Source organism: Etheostoma cragini, chromosome 16 (assembly GCF_013103735.1).
Source record: "Etheostoma cragini isolate CJK2018 chromosome 16, CSU_Ecrag_1.0, whole genome shotgun sequence".
NCBI classification, from domain to species: domain Eukaryota; kingdom Metazoa; phylum Chordata; class Actinopteri; order Perciformes; family Percidae; genus Etheostoma; species Etheostoma cragini.
The window spans coordinates 4,183,868-4,199,893 of record NC_048422.1 but is presented as its reverse complement, the minus strand read 5'-3'; the positions used below and the strand labels follow the sequence as shown (position 1 = coordinate 4,199,893).

Here is a 16,026-nt window from a genome sequence, read left to right as displayed (position 1 = left end):
CTTTGCAGCAAACAAAACGCGTGAAAATCAATTCAGTATTCAGTGAGGGTGATTAATTAAACGCGCTGAAAGCTCATTGCACCAAACACATTACACTGAGTGGAGCGGGTGACCGGTCCAAGATGGCGGCCCCATGGGTAGGACTACAGTTGAAAAATAGCCAATTGTCTAACACTGGTGCATTTACAGAAATGTTCATTATTGTGCATTGTCCTAATCAAATAAATAAACATTAAACAATATCACTGTTGTGTGGAATTAGGTTGACAAAAAAAAGTAATAAGTTGCTGTGAGTTGTAGCCTCTTCTAACCAGAGGCAGAATATAAAGTCATCTCAGAGATTATTCCTTCAGCACTGTGCAATGCAAAAAAATCTCAGAGCTAAACTGGGCAGACACAGCAGTTTACATCAGACTCCCCATTGGTCTGGTTAATGAAGTCTACTGCTAACTAATAACATTACTATTGCCAGACGGCCCCCACAAATCAAATCCCCAACTTCACCATTAACTGTCAAGCCACCAACCCGTATGGAAATGAACACCTCTGATCAAATGTTAAATTCGTTAACGATCCGACACGAGACAACACCATCTTTCTCTCTCTCTCTCTCTCTCTCTCTCTCTCTCTTTCTGATTTTGATTTACCCAGATATGTGCTGATTAGATCTTATGACGGGCTGGGTGGGTAGTGCACTGAGGCCAATGTCTGATTACTCCATATTTTCATACGTATGTCGGACATAAAAAAACAGGTGCTACAGACTCTCAGCAAAGTCGTCCACCGAGGGTGGCCTGGCAAAGAACGCAGCGTCCACCCTTTAAAACAACAACAGATGGGAAAACAAAGTGTTCAACTGCTTTAATAGTATGCTAAAATGTAATGCTAATAGCTAAACCTGTACAATGGGTTTATTTACATTTTAGCATTAAAATGTAATAAACCCATTGTACAAGTTGCACTTAGAACAGTATAGTGCAACATTGTGCAGTGCTAATATTTTTCTAGTTAATGCCTAGGCTTTTATTTTGTTCTCAATAGAAGGCACAAACTAAAGAAAGGGGATATAGATCATTCTGGTACATGATAATGTTTTGCTCTCTGTATGGATGCCACGAGACACCCTACACCGAAAGTGACTTTGCAGGTTGCAAAACGCCCTCAGGCTGATCGGGCTTCAGTAGTTACATTCCAAACCTTACTTTCTTTACGTCATAGCAGGTCCATCAACTTGCTGCTGCAACGCTGCTGCTGGGGATGACAGGAGAGACAAAAACTAATAAGAGCATACTTGAGGTCCTCTATGGCCCAGATAGCCATAGAGGGCTGCCTCAGTGGCAGTAATAAGCATCAACCTCCAGGTTGGCAGCCAGATCTGTTATGGTGATGTTATTAAGGACTTCGCCAGCAGGAGGGCACCTCACTGACTGCGGATTCAGGCCAAGCTTTTACAGGTTGCAAAATGGCACTCAGCAACGCAAAACGCAGTAAGTGAAACTCTTCACTTTCATTGAAAATACAATGAATGTAATACCATTACAAAAAGCCACCCCAAACTGCTAAAACTCGCTCTGTCGGATTAGGGCCTTAGGGGCTAACACACAAAAGCAGAGTTTGCGGGGGTTATTTCAAAAATGAGTGGAATGATTATGTCTGGCATGATATTTCATAAATATTTTTAAAATTACACAAAACTATCATGGTTATGTTGTGTTTTTTTTTAAGACTCTGTTTTTCTCCATAGTTGTGTCTCGTTTTACTTCCAATCTTGTGTTTTTTCGCCTTGTCGGATCGTCTGCCTCACCCTTATTTGTTTTACCTGTTCCCCAGCTCTAGTGTTACCTGCCTCTTGTTTCCTCATACCTCTTTTATTTAGTATATGTCTTTTTCTTTGTCTAGTGTCACATCATTATTTCTGTGATGGATTTCGATTGTTTAGTCTACCCGGTTTGCCAAGTATTTTTTCAACTTCTTCTACATGTTAGACTTACAGTATTTGCCGGCTGACGTTGCAATAAAGGTTGGCTAAATGCCATGTATATACATTTGCTGTCAGCTTACTAATTTATTGCGTGTTTTGTGTAGGATTGGACTTTTATACGTTATTACACTCTGATTAAACGGTAAAGTGGAGAGGCCTTGTTCACCTGTTTTGGAGCTGGCTGGTGAATGGGACGCACGTAGGCCTTGCTGGATACCGTGACCATTCTTGTGGATCTACTGATTGCTTAGGATTACTTTTTTTGTGTGTCATTGGATTATGGCAAAATACTGATCTTTTTTCTTAATGTGCCTTAATGTTTTATGATGTGATTGTTTATTTCTGCATTTAGAGAGGCATCTCAACAGAGGTCGAACACTGATTGGTCACTGTTACATGTTAGTTGAATTTAAGTTCAATTTAAATTTAAGTTAAATTTAAATATAACTTATCTTGTGTTCCAAGACAGCCGTGCCACAGTTGGATTTCATTGTTAAATTGTTACATGTAATTTAAAATATGCTTTAAAAATAAACATATACTGTATGTCTAAGCATGTTGGTTTTATCCATACGTGCTCATGCTGTGTTCCCCAAGTGGTAGGCCAGGTCTCAGCTGTTACAGTGAGTGTTTGTTTTTAAGAGCCGTGGCAAACGTCACAAAATCTAGTGAGAAAGTTGTCAAGTAGGCAACACTGCATCTACCTGCATCAAAATAGAAGGAAGTGGTAATTGGCATGAAAGGAACTGCTCTAAGATGGTTTAAGTGTTATTTATCAGATCCATCTCAGTTTGTACGTGTTAACGATGAGTCCTCCATGCACGCCGAGGTTAGTCATGGAGTCCCACAAGGATCTGTGCTCGGTCCAATCCTGTTCACTTTATAGATGCTTCCTTTAGGCAATCTTATCAGGAAACACTCTGTAAACTCTTGTTATGCTCAATATTTAACATTGATACTCAATTGTATCTTATATCAACCTCATCCAATTAATGCATTTTACCAACTCAACTTCTTTCCTTTCCTGTAGTCTTGTGCTCTCTCGCCCCCGTAGTCTTGTCCTCCCTCGCCCCTCTCCTCTCCCCTCTTATTGCTTCTTGCAGGTGCAGGTGTCCTCTGGATCTGTGGTTGGAGTCACCTGCTGCCTCCATGTTCCTGCTTAACCCCCTCTGCTACAATTCTCCATGTCTCTCTCTCTTTCTTTTTCTCTTTCTCTTTCTCTCTCTCCCTCTTCCTTTCTCTGTCTCTGTCCGTTTCTTTCTCTCACCCCCAACAGGTTGAGGCAGATGACCGCCCACCCTGAGCTATGGTTCTGCTTGAGGTTTCTGCCTCTTAAAGGAAGTTTTTCCTTGCCTCTGTTGCCTAGTGCTTGCTCTTGGTGGGAACTGATTGGTTTCTGTAAATAACGTCACAGAGTACGGTCTAGACCTTCTCTTTATTGAAAGCCCAATGAGATAACGGTTGTTGTGATTTGGCGCTTTATAAATAAAATTGAATTGATTTGGTTACTTAGTAAAGCGTGCTTCTGGCTCGATTTTATTGGCTGCTTGAGCCAAGTGTGACAATAATGAGCGGGGCAACTCTGTGTGTCCATGTGCTGCACAAGAAGGAAGTGCACGACAGGCGGCGCTCATCTTAACATAGGAGAACAATTGTTTTTTGCCCTTTTCTTGGGCAATTTTGTTTTAACGTTTTATTGTAATAGTGCTCCTTAGTATAAATTCTTCTATTATACTCCACCTAAATAGTTTTAAGTTATTGATTAAATGAGACATTTAAGGAAGTTCTTTGAGAAACATGTTTTTGAACATTTTCCGACACTTTATAGAACAAACGACTTATAGAGTAATCAAGAAAATGATTACAAGAATAGAAATCTAACATATGCGTCAAACCTTAACCAGCTCAAGCCACAGGCCCTGAAAAGGAATATTTCTCACAGACAAATACTGTATTTATTGTAGTTTGGGCACCCCAGGTAAAAATCTGTAGTAATATGCCTAAAGAAGCCAAGAAAAGATGGAAAAGTTTCCAAAAGGCAATGACAGATTAGACATTCGTAGGATGTGTCACAAAAAGTCTGATTTTACTTCTTTCATTCACACTCCGATGCTGTGCATCGGAGTGTGAATGTGTGTGAATGTTTATCTGATGAGCAGGTGGCACCTTGTACGGCCGCCTCGGCCACAGTGTATGAATGTGTGTGAATGGTGAATGTTTCCTATATGATGTAAAAGGGCTTTGAGTAGTCGTTACGACTAGAAAAGCGCTATATAAATACAGCACATTTACATTCTAAGCAGTTGTCTAGAAAACTGAAATGGAAAATAGTTGACGCTCGCAAAGCAGGAGAAGGCTATAAGAAGATAGCAAAGGGTTTTCAGATGCCAATATCCTCTGTTTGGAATGTAATTAAGAAATGACAATCATCAAGAAGAGTGGAAGTGAACGCAAGATCTGGAAGACCAAGAAAATATCAGACAGAACAGCTCGCAGGATTGTGAAAAAACAAGTCCAAACCCACGTTTGACTGCACGATCCATCCAGAAAGACCTGGCAGGAGTTGTGCTACACCATTCCACTATAAAGAGATACTTGTACAGATGTGGTCTTCATAGAAGAGTCATCAGAAGAAAACGTCCAAACCACAAAAATCTGTGTTTGAAGTTTGCAAATGTACATTTAGAGAAGCCTGATGCATTTTGGGAACAAGTTTTGTGGGCCGATGAGGTTAAAATCAAAATGTTTGGCCGGAATGACCAAAGAGTGTGGATTGGTGGTTGGAGAGATGCCACTTCACCTCTTGGGCACTGCCAGGTGCTGTTGAGCAAGGCACCGTACCCCCCCAACCGCTCAGGGCGCTGGTTCAGCTGGCAGTCCACTCACTCTGACATCTCTCCATCAATGCATGTATAGGTCAGACAGTGTGTGTCAGAAAAGATGCGCAAACTACCATCTATCTGTATCTGATATCTGTATCTTCTCTTATAGTACTGCAAACATTACTTATGACAAGTCTAGTGCTGATACAAAAATGAAGACTACTCCAGTCTTTGAAATGCAACAGCACAAGAGAGTGAGCTCCTTTCTTAAGTAAAATGCTAATCCTCCTCACAAATAATCGCATCATCACACAAGCTGTGTATGCACTGAAGCGGGAGTCAGCAGCTGGGGTGCAAAACACACAACAGCCACTCCCTCCTGGCACACAAAACCAACAACACGTCATGTGCCTACACATCGTGACAGCACGCACGCTGCCAAACAACCATTAGGTTTTTTGGAAACCACCACCACATACAATACTATACACTAAAAAGGGCTGGGCAATATATAAATATAATGTTGAAATCTTGATAAGAGACTTAGATTTTGACACTGTTTATTATAGTAATGATTTTTTTTAACTTACCAGACTTTTCTAGCTGTTCTATTATTCACCTTTAATACCGTTGCAATATCGATACCAAGGTATTTGGTCAACAATATGGTGATGATAGATTTTCTCCATTTTGCCCAGCCCTAACAGTAATAATATCATCAGACTCACACAGCAGCCTGTTCAATATACAGTATATGTCACGTTTAATTCCATTCAGGAAAACAGTCACATGCATACTAGTCAATACATTTGCACCGATGTCCTACTTCCATCGTAAACCAACAGGCTAACGTCTGTGTTGTTTTCCCCTTGCACTAGCTTGTGATTTTTGTATTCCACAGCCAACTTGTCATAAGTTGAGTGACAGCAAAGCCCACCCATCTAGTCTGAAGACATGGTTGGTCCCTTGTTCACTCAGTTGAATATGGTCCACTCATTGTATTTCTAAAGCTCAGCCCTGTTAATGTATAGCTGGACCACCAATCACAGAGCTTCAAGCAGAACATTTTCTTCCCAGCAACTGCAGAGGCAGCAACATTCTGACAGGGAGACAAAGGGGCTTTTTCATTTAACCTTTCGCATTCCAACACAAACTGAATAGTCAGGTTTAAAGGGGATTATTTCCCCAGAAAATGTTTGTTTGGTAGGTGATTGTCAAAGTATGATATGGTAAAGTCAAAGTACCTTCATAAGTCTCCCTTTTGAAATTTGTTTTGGACACTGAGTAACATTGCTGCAAGAGGTCCAACAGACACACAACATCAATCACAGGGTTAAAACAGTTAAAAGACAAATGTACAGTAAATATGGGCTACTCAAAGAGCTGTGCAAATTGCAGATTACAAATTACCATTTTCCATACTAAATGAGATAAAAGCCATCCTTCCTACCTTATTCTGTTCATCCATACATGCCTACAACCACTCAATATTTCTTCCATGCATGCACTCAGTCTTAGTATAAAAGAAAATCACATTTTGATTCATAAATCACAGTAACAGATATACATGAAAGAATTCATAGTCATACTTTCTTCGCTGCTCAGTAATGAGCTTAACTGCGAGAGGAACAACTGAGTGCTTATACCAGTTATATTTACCCAGAGAAAGCCGGTACCTCTTTCCTGAGTTCAACAGCTCAAACTGGGAGAACAGAACATGAGAGTTATCAATCAGAACGGTCTTAGCCTGTCTGATTAATGCCTGATCAGGCAATTAGAACTTTTAAATAATAGGCTTTTTTAAAATGTATTTCTTAGGCCCTCTTTCTTTAGTCTTTACATGCTCATTTCTACATTATTTGTGCTTAAACTAATATTCACAACACACAAGTCGGTTCAGTGCCCTGTGAACTAGCGCCCTGGATCTTTTTGGTCAGAAGATTTGGATGAAAAATTGGACAGGAGACTGCAGATGCAACATACTGTATTCCGGCTAATGATGACAATAGGTAAATGGATATTTGACAGCAAAATAACTCTATACGTTCTTACAGCAGCGTAATGTGACTACTTTTAGAGAGTACTGACAATGTGCCTCAGCCAACAAGACATAAAATCAGGTGGTCTCTGTTCAGAAGGAAAATGCAATAAACAATATTAACACACACTCCATTATTATCACAACTTGTTGTGTTATGGACTTTGGTGCCAATTCTTTTTGCCTTGCATATTGTATGATCATTTAAGGGCCATACCTTTTTTTAGTAAACTGATTGTACACTTACACAAATGTTGTGGTGTGTTGTTGAATATGTATTTTTTTGTTTTATTCCCGTTTTTCCCAGTCACATAATGCCTGCAGATGACTGTACAGGATTTCTGTGGCGTTAGTCAGAGTGCGTGAGTAGAGCGCGTGCGCGTGCGCGAAGGGTGCAGTGCAGCTGGCAGTCAGTGTATGGGCGTGACCCAGAGGCTCCGCGAGGCTCAGTGTCACCCCACGGTCTGCGCGCTGACATGTGATGTGACTCACAGTGTCACACACACACCCACCCACCCACACACACACACACACACACACACACACACACACACACACACACACACACACACAGACCGAGCCCAGCCTCCACGCACCGAGCTGCTCTTCTCTGCGTCCCGATCCACGCTGAGGCAGGTAAAACGCTTTAATTTGAAAATGACAACTTTCATATGCAACTGTAGGCTGCAATTGATGAGTAATGTCAGGCTACTTCGGGAGATCAATGATTTCATTGTTTCCCATCACTGCTACTGGATGACAGAGTCAGACGTGAAACTGAATAGCTGTTGCGTTTTTTTATTTAGTTTTTTTTTAAATCCCACTATTATTTTAGCTCAGAAATCTCCTCACTTTCTGATATTCTATGTGTCATAGAGGGGGATTTCATAGGGAAATCCCCCTCGGAATCCTTCACTCTTTTACTGTATCTTTTCTTTTGACTATTATATCTAATAGTCTACAAGGGAAACTTGCCACATTGTGAAATAACTCCTGCAGGATATAGTTATCTTAAATTAACAAGTTAAATGAGTTTTGATGGATATCTTGAGTAAAGATACTTCATTTAAAAATCGTTTGTATTGGGATTGTTTTTCAGACGTCTTTCTAAATCGATTCTTTTGCCTAAAATTGAAAAAGATATAAATAATATATATATATATATGTCATACTGACTGACTGCCATGTGGTGATGCCATCATTTTAGAAATGTCTCATTATATATTTCTAGAAGTGTATAATTCAACTGTTGTTTTTGTTAAAGAAGAAGAACAAAATCACACTTCTAAAATTGCATTAAACGAAAATCTCACTACAAATCAAAACGGCATCCATGTAACGTCAAAGAATCGAATCAGGACAAAATCATATCATCCCAGCCCTAGTCCAAACTATTTTTCCCAAGTATAGGGATGAGGTTGGGGGCCTGACCTACATTAAACCTGTGATCCAGGACTGGAAAAGACAGGCTTTGTTGTGCTTGTGTCAACAAAGCTGCATACTCCGAATCAGGGTTTTGACATGAATGCCACGTGAAAGGGATGTTACTGGACCTAAAGTCAAACAGTGGGGTTGAAAAAGATGCACATGGCACATTTGATCAAATATGTCTGTATTTGCCAATATGTGACATCATATTCAAGTCCCCACCTCCTTCCCCACTTGGCCAGGTCCCATCATTGGAATAATAGGTCAATTGTATGAACTGTATAAATGACACAAAGTGCTATCCATAGCCGGACTGGCCTGTTTGGAGGACCCAGGGCGACAAAATCGATGTGGAGTCCACAACCCCCAACATACATTGACATATGTATTTAGATACATTGCATTCATTCGTAGAACTGGAGTTACATCCAGTATCTGCTATTTACGTGACAGATGTATCATCCAGCAGACATGCGCAGCATTCAGCAACACACAACACAGCCAAATACATAAACGCGCTGCAAATACAGAAACAATGCAAACAGATTATAATTATAAGTGTCTGACAACATTATGGAAAGAATCCATACAGAGATAGACCGTTTTGTTAAAGAGGAAGATCCTTTTTGTTTAAAAGCAGCCCTGAGAGAGCTGTCGCTAAACCTACCAGACTCCATTTAAATAAACAATGCTTTTAACGCGTATAGATCCAATATATTTTCACATGCAAATTGGTATGTTCTGTGTTTATTGTAACCAAACCAGAACAGGGATTGTTGGAAAGAAGAACTAGGATGGCTTTTGAATGTTTAACTTTGTTTCTGTTGACTTTGAATGACATGCAATTTATGACAATAAAATTACAGTTTATAGTGGAGTCTGGTGGATTTGGTGACAGCAATTTTGCAGATGTTTTTATGTTAAAAAGGATCCTACTCTTTAACGAAGAGGTTGACGTCTGTAAGGATCCTTTCTCTGATGTTGTCAGACACTTTGCAGAATAATCTGAACTGTCAGTGGCAAAACAAGCACTTCTGTGGACGTAAATTGAAGCTGCGCAATTAACTTACATTGTAGCTTGTTTTGCTGATGCTGACTGCAGCAATCTTGCAATTTCAGAGATTGTTTTCCCACCTGTCACCTAGACACAAAAACTTGGTAAAATAGGGTCCAGTTTGAAAAAAAAAAACAGCGTTACCCCTATTAAGCTTTAACATAGTGAGTTTGAACACCTGCTATGTCTGTTGAACAGACTTGTTATATTAAAGTTAAAGTACACACTGTGTATCCAACCAATATTTGGAACCTGAAGTCTAAAGTGGACATTCAGAAGCAGTTAGGCAAAGGGCAATGAGGAGTTTCCTTAAAAAAGATTTTTTTCTTTATATTCACCCCAAAAAGTGCGAAACAATACTGTATAAACCACGAATTAACCATTGGCCACGTCTAAATCTCCACCAGGAAAGACGTTAAAAATATTTTATAATTTAACCCTACAATGTAAAAAAGTATGCCCCCATTCAAACAGTCTAAGGCTAAAAGTAATTACATATGTAGATTAAAGATCAAATGATGTTTGCTTTAGTGAGCATGAATTGTTTGGATGTGGCTGACTGCAAAAGAAATGACAAAATGAGGTGAAAGTGTGTAAATAATAATACCATTGCTGAATGTTACCATGTTGGCCGTCTCCCCAACCATCAAACGCAGGGTCACAGCTTTTGTTTCATGGTCAAATGCAAAGTGCAGCTGTGAGCGTCCCTAGGAACAGAGACAAGAGCTCAAAAGGTGCAAGAAGCTTTGCATCTCACTTGTTGCTATGGTACTATCCAATAGCATGGCTGCCTAACTTACAAAAGAGGTTAATGTTGTAATGTAATTGCAGTGAGAGCTGAAGATGTGGACTCACAGTGCTTTAACATAGTACAGGAGCCATTGATCATTTATAAGGTGCCACCTGCTCATCAGATACACATTTAAACTTTGGGTTCAGTAGACACTTTGAAATGGGACTGCAGGGCGAGGTAAGGAACCACCAACCTTCCAATTAGTAACCGCTTTACCACTGAGCCACAGCTGCCCCGGGGTAGAGGTGGAGTTTTAGTCAGACACGAGTTCTGCTTGTCGAGACGTGAAATGATTAGTAGAAAATACAATTAAATGTGAGTTATAATTATGTTAAGAGCAAAAAAATGAATGGACTGTTTTCATTTCAACATTTTGACTTGTGGTAGTAGGAAAAGCCCAGCTGAAATGGATAACCTTAACAATGGCTCAATTCCCACAAGCATCCCAGTAAGCTATTTGCGTGGCTGAAGAGTCTTGTTTCACATTTAATGCCAATGTTATTAAAACTTTGCATATGTTATTTCCAGGTGGCAACTACAGTACGGTGAACATTAGGGAAAGATTGTGGTTAGGAATAACGTTAGTAGTAACAGGTTGCAAAGTGGTTTACCCTGCCGGAAGTCAGACATGCTATTTGCTGAGACAGAGGACACAGTAATTCCTGCATTGGATATGAATTGTGTGGTTCACATCCTTCAAATATAGACATCATTCTGGGGATACTGGACTGCAGTGGGTAGACGAGAGACCACCTCAGACCCACGGTCAGAAGGCTCTTGAGTCCTGTCTGCTTAGATGAATTTATTCTTACAATCATAAAATCCACATGGCAATGGAGGCTGCTGATCCAGGTTATAATCTTGTTTAAACCATTTTACTTTCTGGCTGTAGGCGTCTTTTACACATGTGCCGCACCTGTGCTCTTTTGTGAAGCTGCAGCATCTTTTATAAGATAAAAATAATCTACAACAATGTGTCCTTGTTTTTTTTCATAGAGGCTGATGTGTGATGTAAACAATAAAGTTATCTGCCATTGCTGTAACACCACACAATAACACACAAGCTGAAAGAAGGAAGTTGCACCGCCTCTCTGAACATTGTTTCATAGCGATCAGCTCTCATCCCGGTCGCTGTTCAACTCGCTACTTCATGCTGCAGGCGAAGGTGGATCATTTGGGGACACTGACATGGCTAAAAGACATTGATTTTGAATCTGGCCAGCATAACGTTAGCTTTCTGGCTCATAATGTTAGCTGTCTGAGCCAAAGTGCTCTATGAGCTGAGCGGACTATAAATATCTCCCTGCACTAAGAGTGGAAAGTTGTATCTAAGGTCTGTCCTATTTACTGAACAACGCTTGCATTGCATAAGAACGTTATTGGATAGGAAAGGATTGTTCCAGGTATTATTCAAATCCTCAGGTGTGACCAGGGAATTGGTGTCATTGTTTACAAAACTTTGGATTTTGTTCATAAAGTGCGATGAATGGTCCTTAAAATTTTTTTGTGACCATGGTATAAGCAGGTTAATTCCCTTTGAGGTGTCCACTGTCAAGAATAATGGACTTTAACGGAGGCAACCTCCATCCTGGGTGAAGAGGAGCTGCTGCTACTTCTTTCGATTACAGTTGCTGGGTTTTCGACCTCAGGTCCATTATGCTTTTTAGCCTTTGATAGATTTATGAAGAAATCCAAAATGCGTTTTCGTGGCAAGTTATAGGCAAGCTAACTTCTGTACTGTTCACCTGCCGGGATTTTTTTTTTCTACCTTTCGCTGGGGGGGTGCTGCAGAACCCTCCATACCCCTAGTTCCGGTTGCCAATTAGTGGCAATCATGTTGGGGTTCCTCAACGTAATTGGCAACTATTTTGATATTGTTTAATTGGTTTTAATCATTTTTATGGAAAAGGTAAAAATTCTTTGATTCCAGCTTCTTGAATGGGAATATTTTGCTAGTTTCTTCTTTCTAAATATCTTTGAGTTGTGGATGAAACAAGACATTGGAAGAAGATCAATTTAGGATTTTTAGGAAATCTTGAATCTTATCTGTCCTCTCTGCATATTGACAGACACCCTCTGGTCCCCCTTTTTGAACAGGGGAACCACCACCCCAGTCTGCCACTCCTTAGGCACCGTCCCAGACCTCCATGCAATGTTGAAGAGGCGTGTCAACCAAGACAGCCACTCCACACCCAGAGCTTTAAGCCTTTTTGAACCGATCTCATCAATCCCTGTGATTTTGCCACTGTGGAGTTGTTTGACTATCTCAGTGACCTCTACCAGGGAATTAATGACAATCTCCCATCACCCTGCAGCTCTGGCTCTGACATAGAAGGCGTGTTAGCTGGATTTAGGAGTTCTTCAAAGTGCTGCTTCCACCGGAGTTCCGAAACTCGCAGATAGAACTTTTGACCCAGAAAAGAACATAGATGTTTGATAGCCCCAGTGATGGTTAATGTAAACTCCCATGCTATAAACAACTGCAGCGAGGCACACAACCCCGATGCATAAGAAAATAAATAAATCATCAGAGCCAGCAGCTCCATAATACAAACATGGTTGATATGATCTTCTGAAGTAGACGCACCTACTAGACCTGTTGCCTCTCTCCCTCCTGCAGCGTTGGTCTCCATCTCTGTTGCTTCTGGTGATCCACATTCAGACCTACTGCAGGCTTGTTGTTCTGTGTTGGTTAGTTCCAAAGATTTGTTATCCATGTCTATCGCTTCATCCTCCTCTTGCTCGTCTTGTTCTTCCTCTTCCTCACATTTCTCACTTTCCTGTCTTCTCCTTGGTGTGCCGGCTCAGGTGTGCTGGCAACATTAGTGCTAGCAGTATTAGTGCTAGTGCTATCTGAAGCTGCACTGGATTCTAAAGAAATCAGAATCAGCTTGATTTACCAGGTATTACCAGGATCATCATTGCTCCCAATGTGATTACACATATAAAACAAACCACAAAGCAAACAATATATACACACTAATATATACACACTCTAAACAGAAACAGTATACAGTTTGAGGCAATAGTGCAATGAAGAGTGCAAATTATGATAGTTATTTTAACAGTGAAGCATAGTGCAAAGGGTGCTGGAATAAGTATTATGTTATTATATTACAATATGAACAGTATGAACAGCTCTGGAATGGTTAACGAGAATGATGAGTAAATAATGAATAATAAGTGGAACCAGTAAACAGGTGCTGTTTAGAGACAGCGTTGCTGGGTTATTGCACAGAATTGAACCTGACACAGTGAGTCCGAAGTCAGCTGTTCATCCGAGAGATGGCTTGTGGAGACAAACTGTTCCTGAGTCTGTTGGTCTTGGCGTACAGGGCTCTGTAGCGCCTACCAGAGGACAGAAGCTGGACCAGGTTGTGTCCGGGGTGAGATGGGTCTGTAGTGATGGTTCCTGCCCGTTTCCTGACTCTGGAAGAGTAGATGTCATAAAGGGAGGGCAGGTTGGCACCGATAATCCTTTCTGCAGTCCTAACTGTCCGTTGTAGTCTGCTCCTGTCCTTTTTGGTGGCAGATCCAAACCAGACAGTGATGGACGTGCAGAAGACAGACTGGACGATGGCTGTGTAGAAGTTGATCAGCAGCTCCTTAGGCAGGTTGAGCTTCCTGAGCTGGAGCAGGAAGTACAGCCTCTGCTAGGCCTTCTCAATGTCGGTGTCTGTGTTGGGCTCCCACTTAAGGTTCTGGGATGTAGTGGATCTAAGAAACCTGAAGGAGTCCACAGCAGACACAGTGCTGTTGAGTATGGTGATGGGGGGAAGAGTGGGGGGGGGTTCCTCCTGAAGTCCACCGTTTTGAACGTGTTGAGCTCAAGGTTGATCTGACTGCACCTGAGAGCCAGCTGATCAACCCCCCCGTCTGTAGGCCAACTCATCCCCGTCCCGGATGAGGCTGATGACCGTGTCAGGAGTTTAACAGATGGGTCTCCTGAGGTGCAGTCGGTTTGCAGCATTTTTTACAATCAACCAGTGCTTACCTATATTTCTCTCTCTTTTTCTCTCCCCCCCCCCCCCCCCCCCCCCCCCCCCCCCCTCCCCCCTTGTGTTGTTGGATGCCTTGATTCCGTTTTTTGTCAACAGTACAGCTTCTAACTTCCAACAACCACGCTGACGCAGATGCGGACTACTCAATTCTGTCTTGAAATTCCCAGAAGGCATTGCTTCAGTTTAACTTTTTCAAACAAATAATCAAATAAATGCAGGTAGATTTGGTGTATTTCAAACCATGCACGTTTTTGATCATCTGATCTCAAAAGTTAATTTTGTTTCAAAACAATGCAGACTGATGTAAAAGTTTTGTGGCTGTAGACTGTAGTGTAGAGGATACCCATGACTGTGGTATTGAGAGACTCATATGTGGTGATCAGATTACTATACTGATAGGTTTGAAGGATTTGGAGAAGATTGGCTAATAGATCAGTTGGCCGAAGAAAATCATTATTGACGCTTACAATGGGGCAGAGAGAAATGATATGGGCTGCCTTTTACAACTAAACATCCCCATTAACCCGCACTACCTGTTTGGGCTTCAGATCAGTCCAAAAATACGGCCTCAGATCAGATGAAACAATTGTAAAATCAACCTTTGGTCTAGGGTGCTCTGGTACCACGTACACTTATGAGCCTCCCTATGTTTGAACATGGAAGTCCAACAACAGACAACCACTCTGGTTTAGATCTCCCAATCACGCCTCTCCATGTAGTTCCATCACCACCCACGTGTGCGTTGAAGTCCCCCAGCAGAACTATGGAGTCCCCCACTGGGGCCCCATACAGGACTCCATTCAAGTCAAAGTGCTTTACATAAAACATTAAAAACAATTAAAATAGAATAATAAACAATTACAAGAATAAAGGTTACAGTGAGTATGAAATGAATACTTCTTCAACTTAGTAGGCTGTAGGGACGGGTTTTGGAGGAGAGAGGGAGGAGTTTTATTTTTAATTATTTTGTTTTGAGTGTAAAGTGTTTTAAAAATGTTAACATTATAAATGGGTTTGGAATTATTTTTAAAACTGAAATAATTTTGTTGCATTTACAGAGGGGAAAGTACCAAAAAATGGTACCAGAACTGAATTACAGGTATTGGTACCAATAGAAATGTAAATGGTACCCAAGCGTAATGATGTATATTTAATAGTTTATAGACAACGATGGAGCTTCATAGCACAAAGAAACGGACACTAACTAATGTAAATTTTTTTTTACTTTTGATGTTTGTTTCTTCATTTATTGTAACAAATGTAGACATAGTTAAACATTTCAAATGTTTTTTAACGAAGAGATGTGGTAGTTGAGGACCTGCAGGACAGCCCGTGAGGCTATAATGCCTCTGTGGTTTTCATAGTTACCCTATTAAAACTCAACTGACAGTCAGCTGTTTTTTGAGGTTTTCACTGGCCTCTCTGCTTACTCTTTGATTTCTTATTGCTTGAGCTTTGGAAACCGCTCCCATGTTTACAGTAGCAGGTGAATGTACAGCAGTTACTTGCTTTGGATTTATATATTTTTCTGTAGCCCAGATGGAGATGTCAGCAGCTGCAGGTGGCCTGGGTATGTCTGGACACCGTCAGCGCTCGGTGAAGAGGAGGAGGTGGGGAGGTTTGAGGCAGCAGTGGATGCTTCTGGGCTTGTTTGAGATCGATCAGCAGCACGAGTTCTACAGACTGACCTGCATGATGAAGGAGGGATTGGCAGCAGCCACCCAAAACACCATTGACAATGCACCTACAGTGAGTACTGGTCAGCGAGGGCACCATTTTATTTAATCTATACATTATGCACAGTCCAATTTCAAATCTATCTCCATCCATCCCATCCATCTTCAACCGCTTATCCGGTATCGGGTCGCGGGGGCAGCAGCTCCAGCAGGGGACCCCAAACTTCCCTTTC

At 41.1% G+C, this 16,026-nt stretch overlaps 1 protein-coding gene across 2 annotated transcripts in view; it reads left to right on the top strand.

Annotated features, from left to right (window-relative positions):
- Window positions 1–1,342: 1,342 nt before the first annotated feature.
- pip5kl1 (phosphatidylinositol-4-phosphate 5-kinase-like 1) overlaps window positions 1,343–16,026 on the top strand; it is a 24,608-nt gene continuing 9,924 nt past the window's right edge. The window contains exons 1-2 of one of the 2 annotated variants that reach the window (XM_034895530.1): window positions 1,343–1,487; window positions 15,657–15,866. In XM_034895530.1, coding sequence (XP_034751421.1) covers window positions 15,657–15,866 — 210 coding nt within the window. In that variant the 5' untranslated portion in view covers window positions 1,343–1,487. Of the gene's footprint in view, window positions 1,488–7,280; window positions 7,474–15,656; window positions 15,867–16,026 lie in introns of those variants that run through there. The other variant, XM_034895529.1, reaches the window with a different exon arrangement.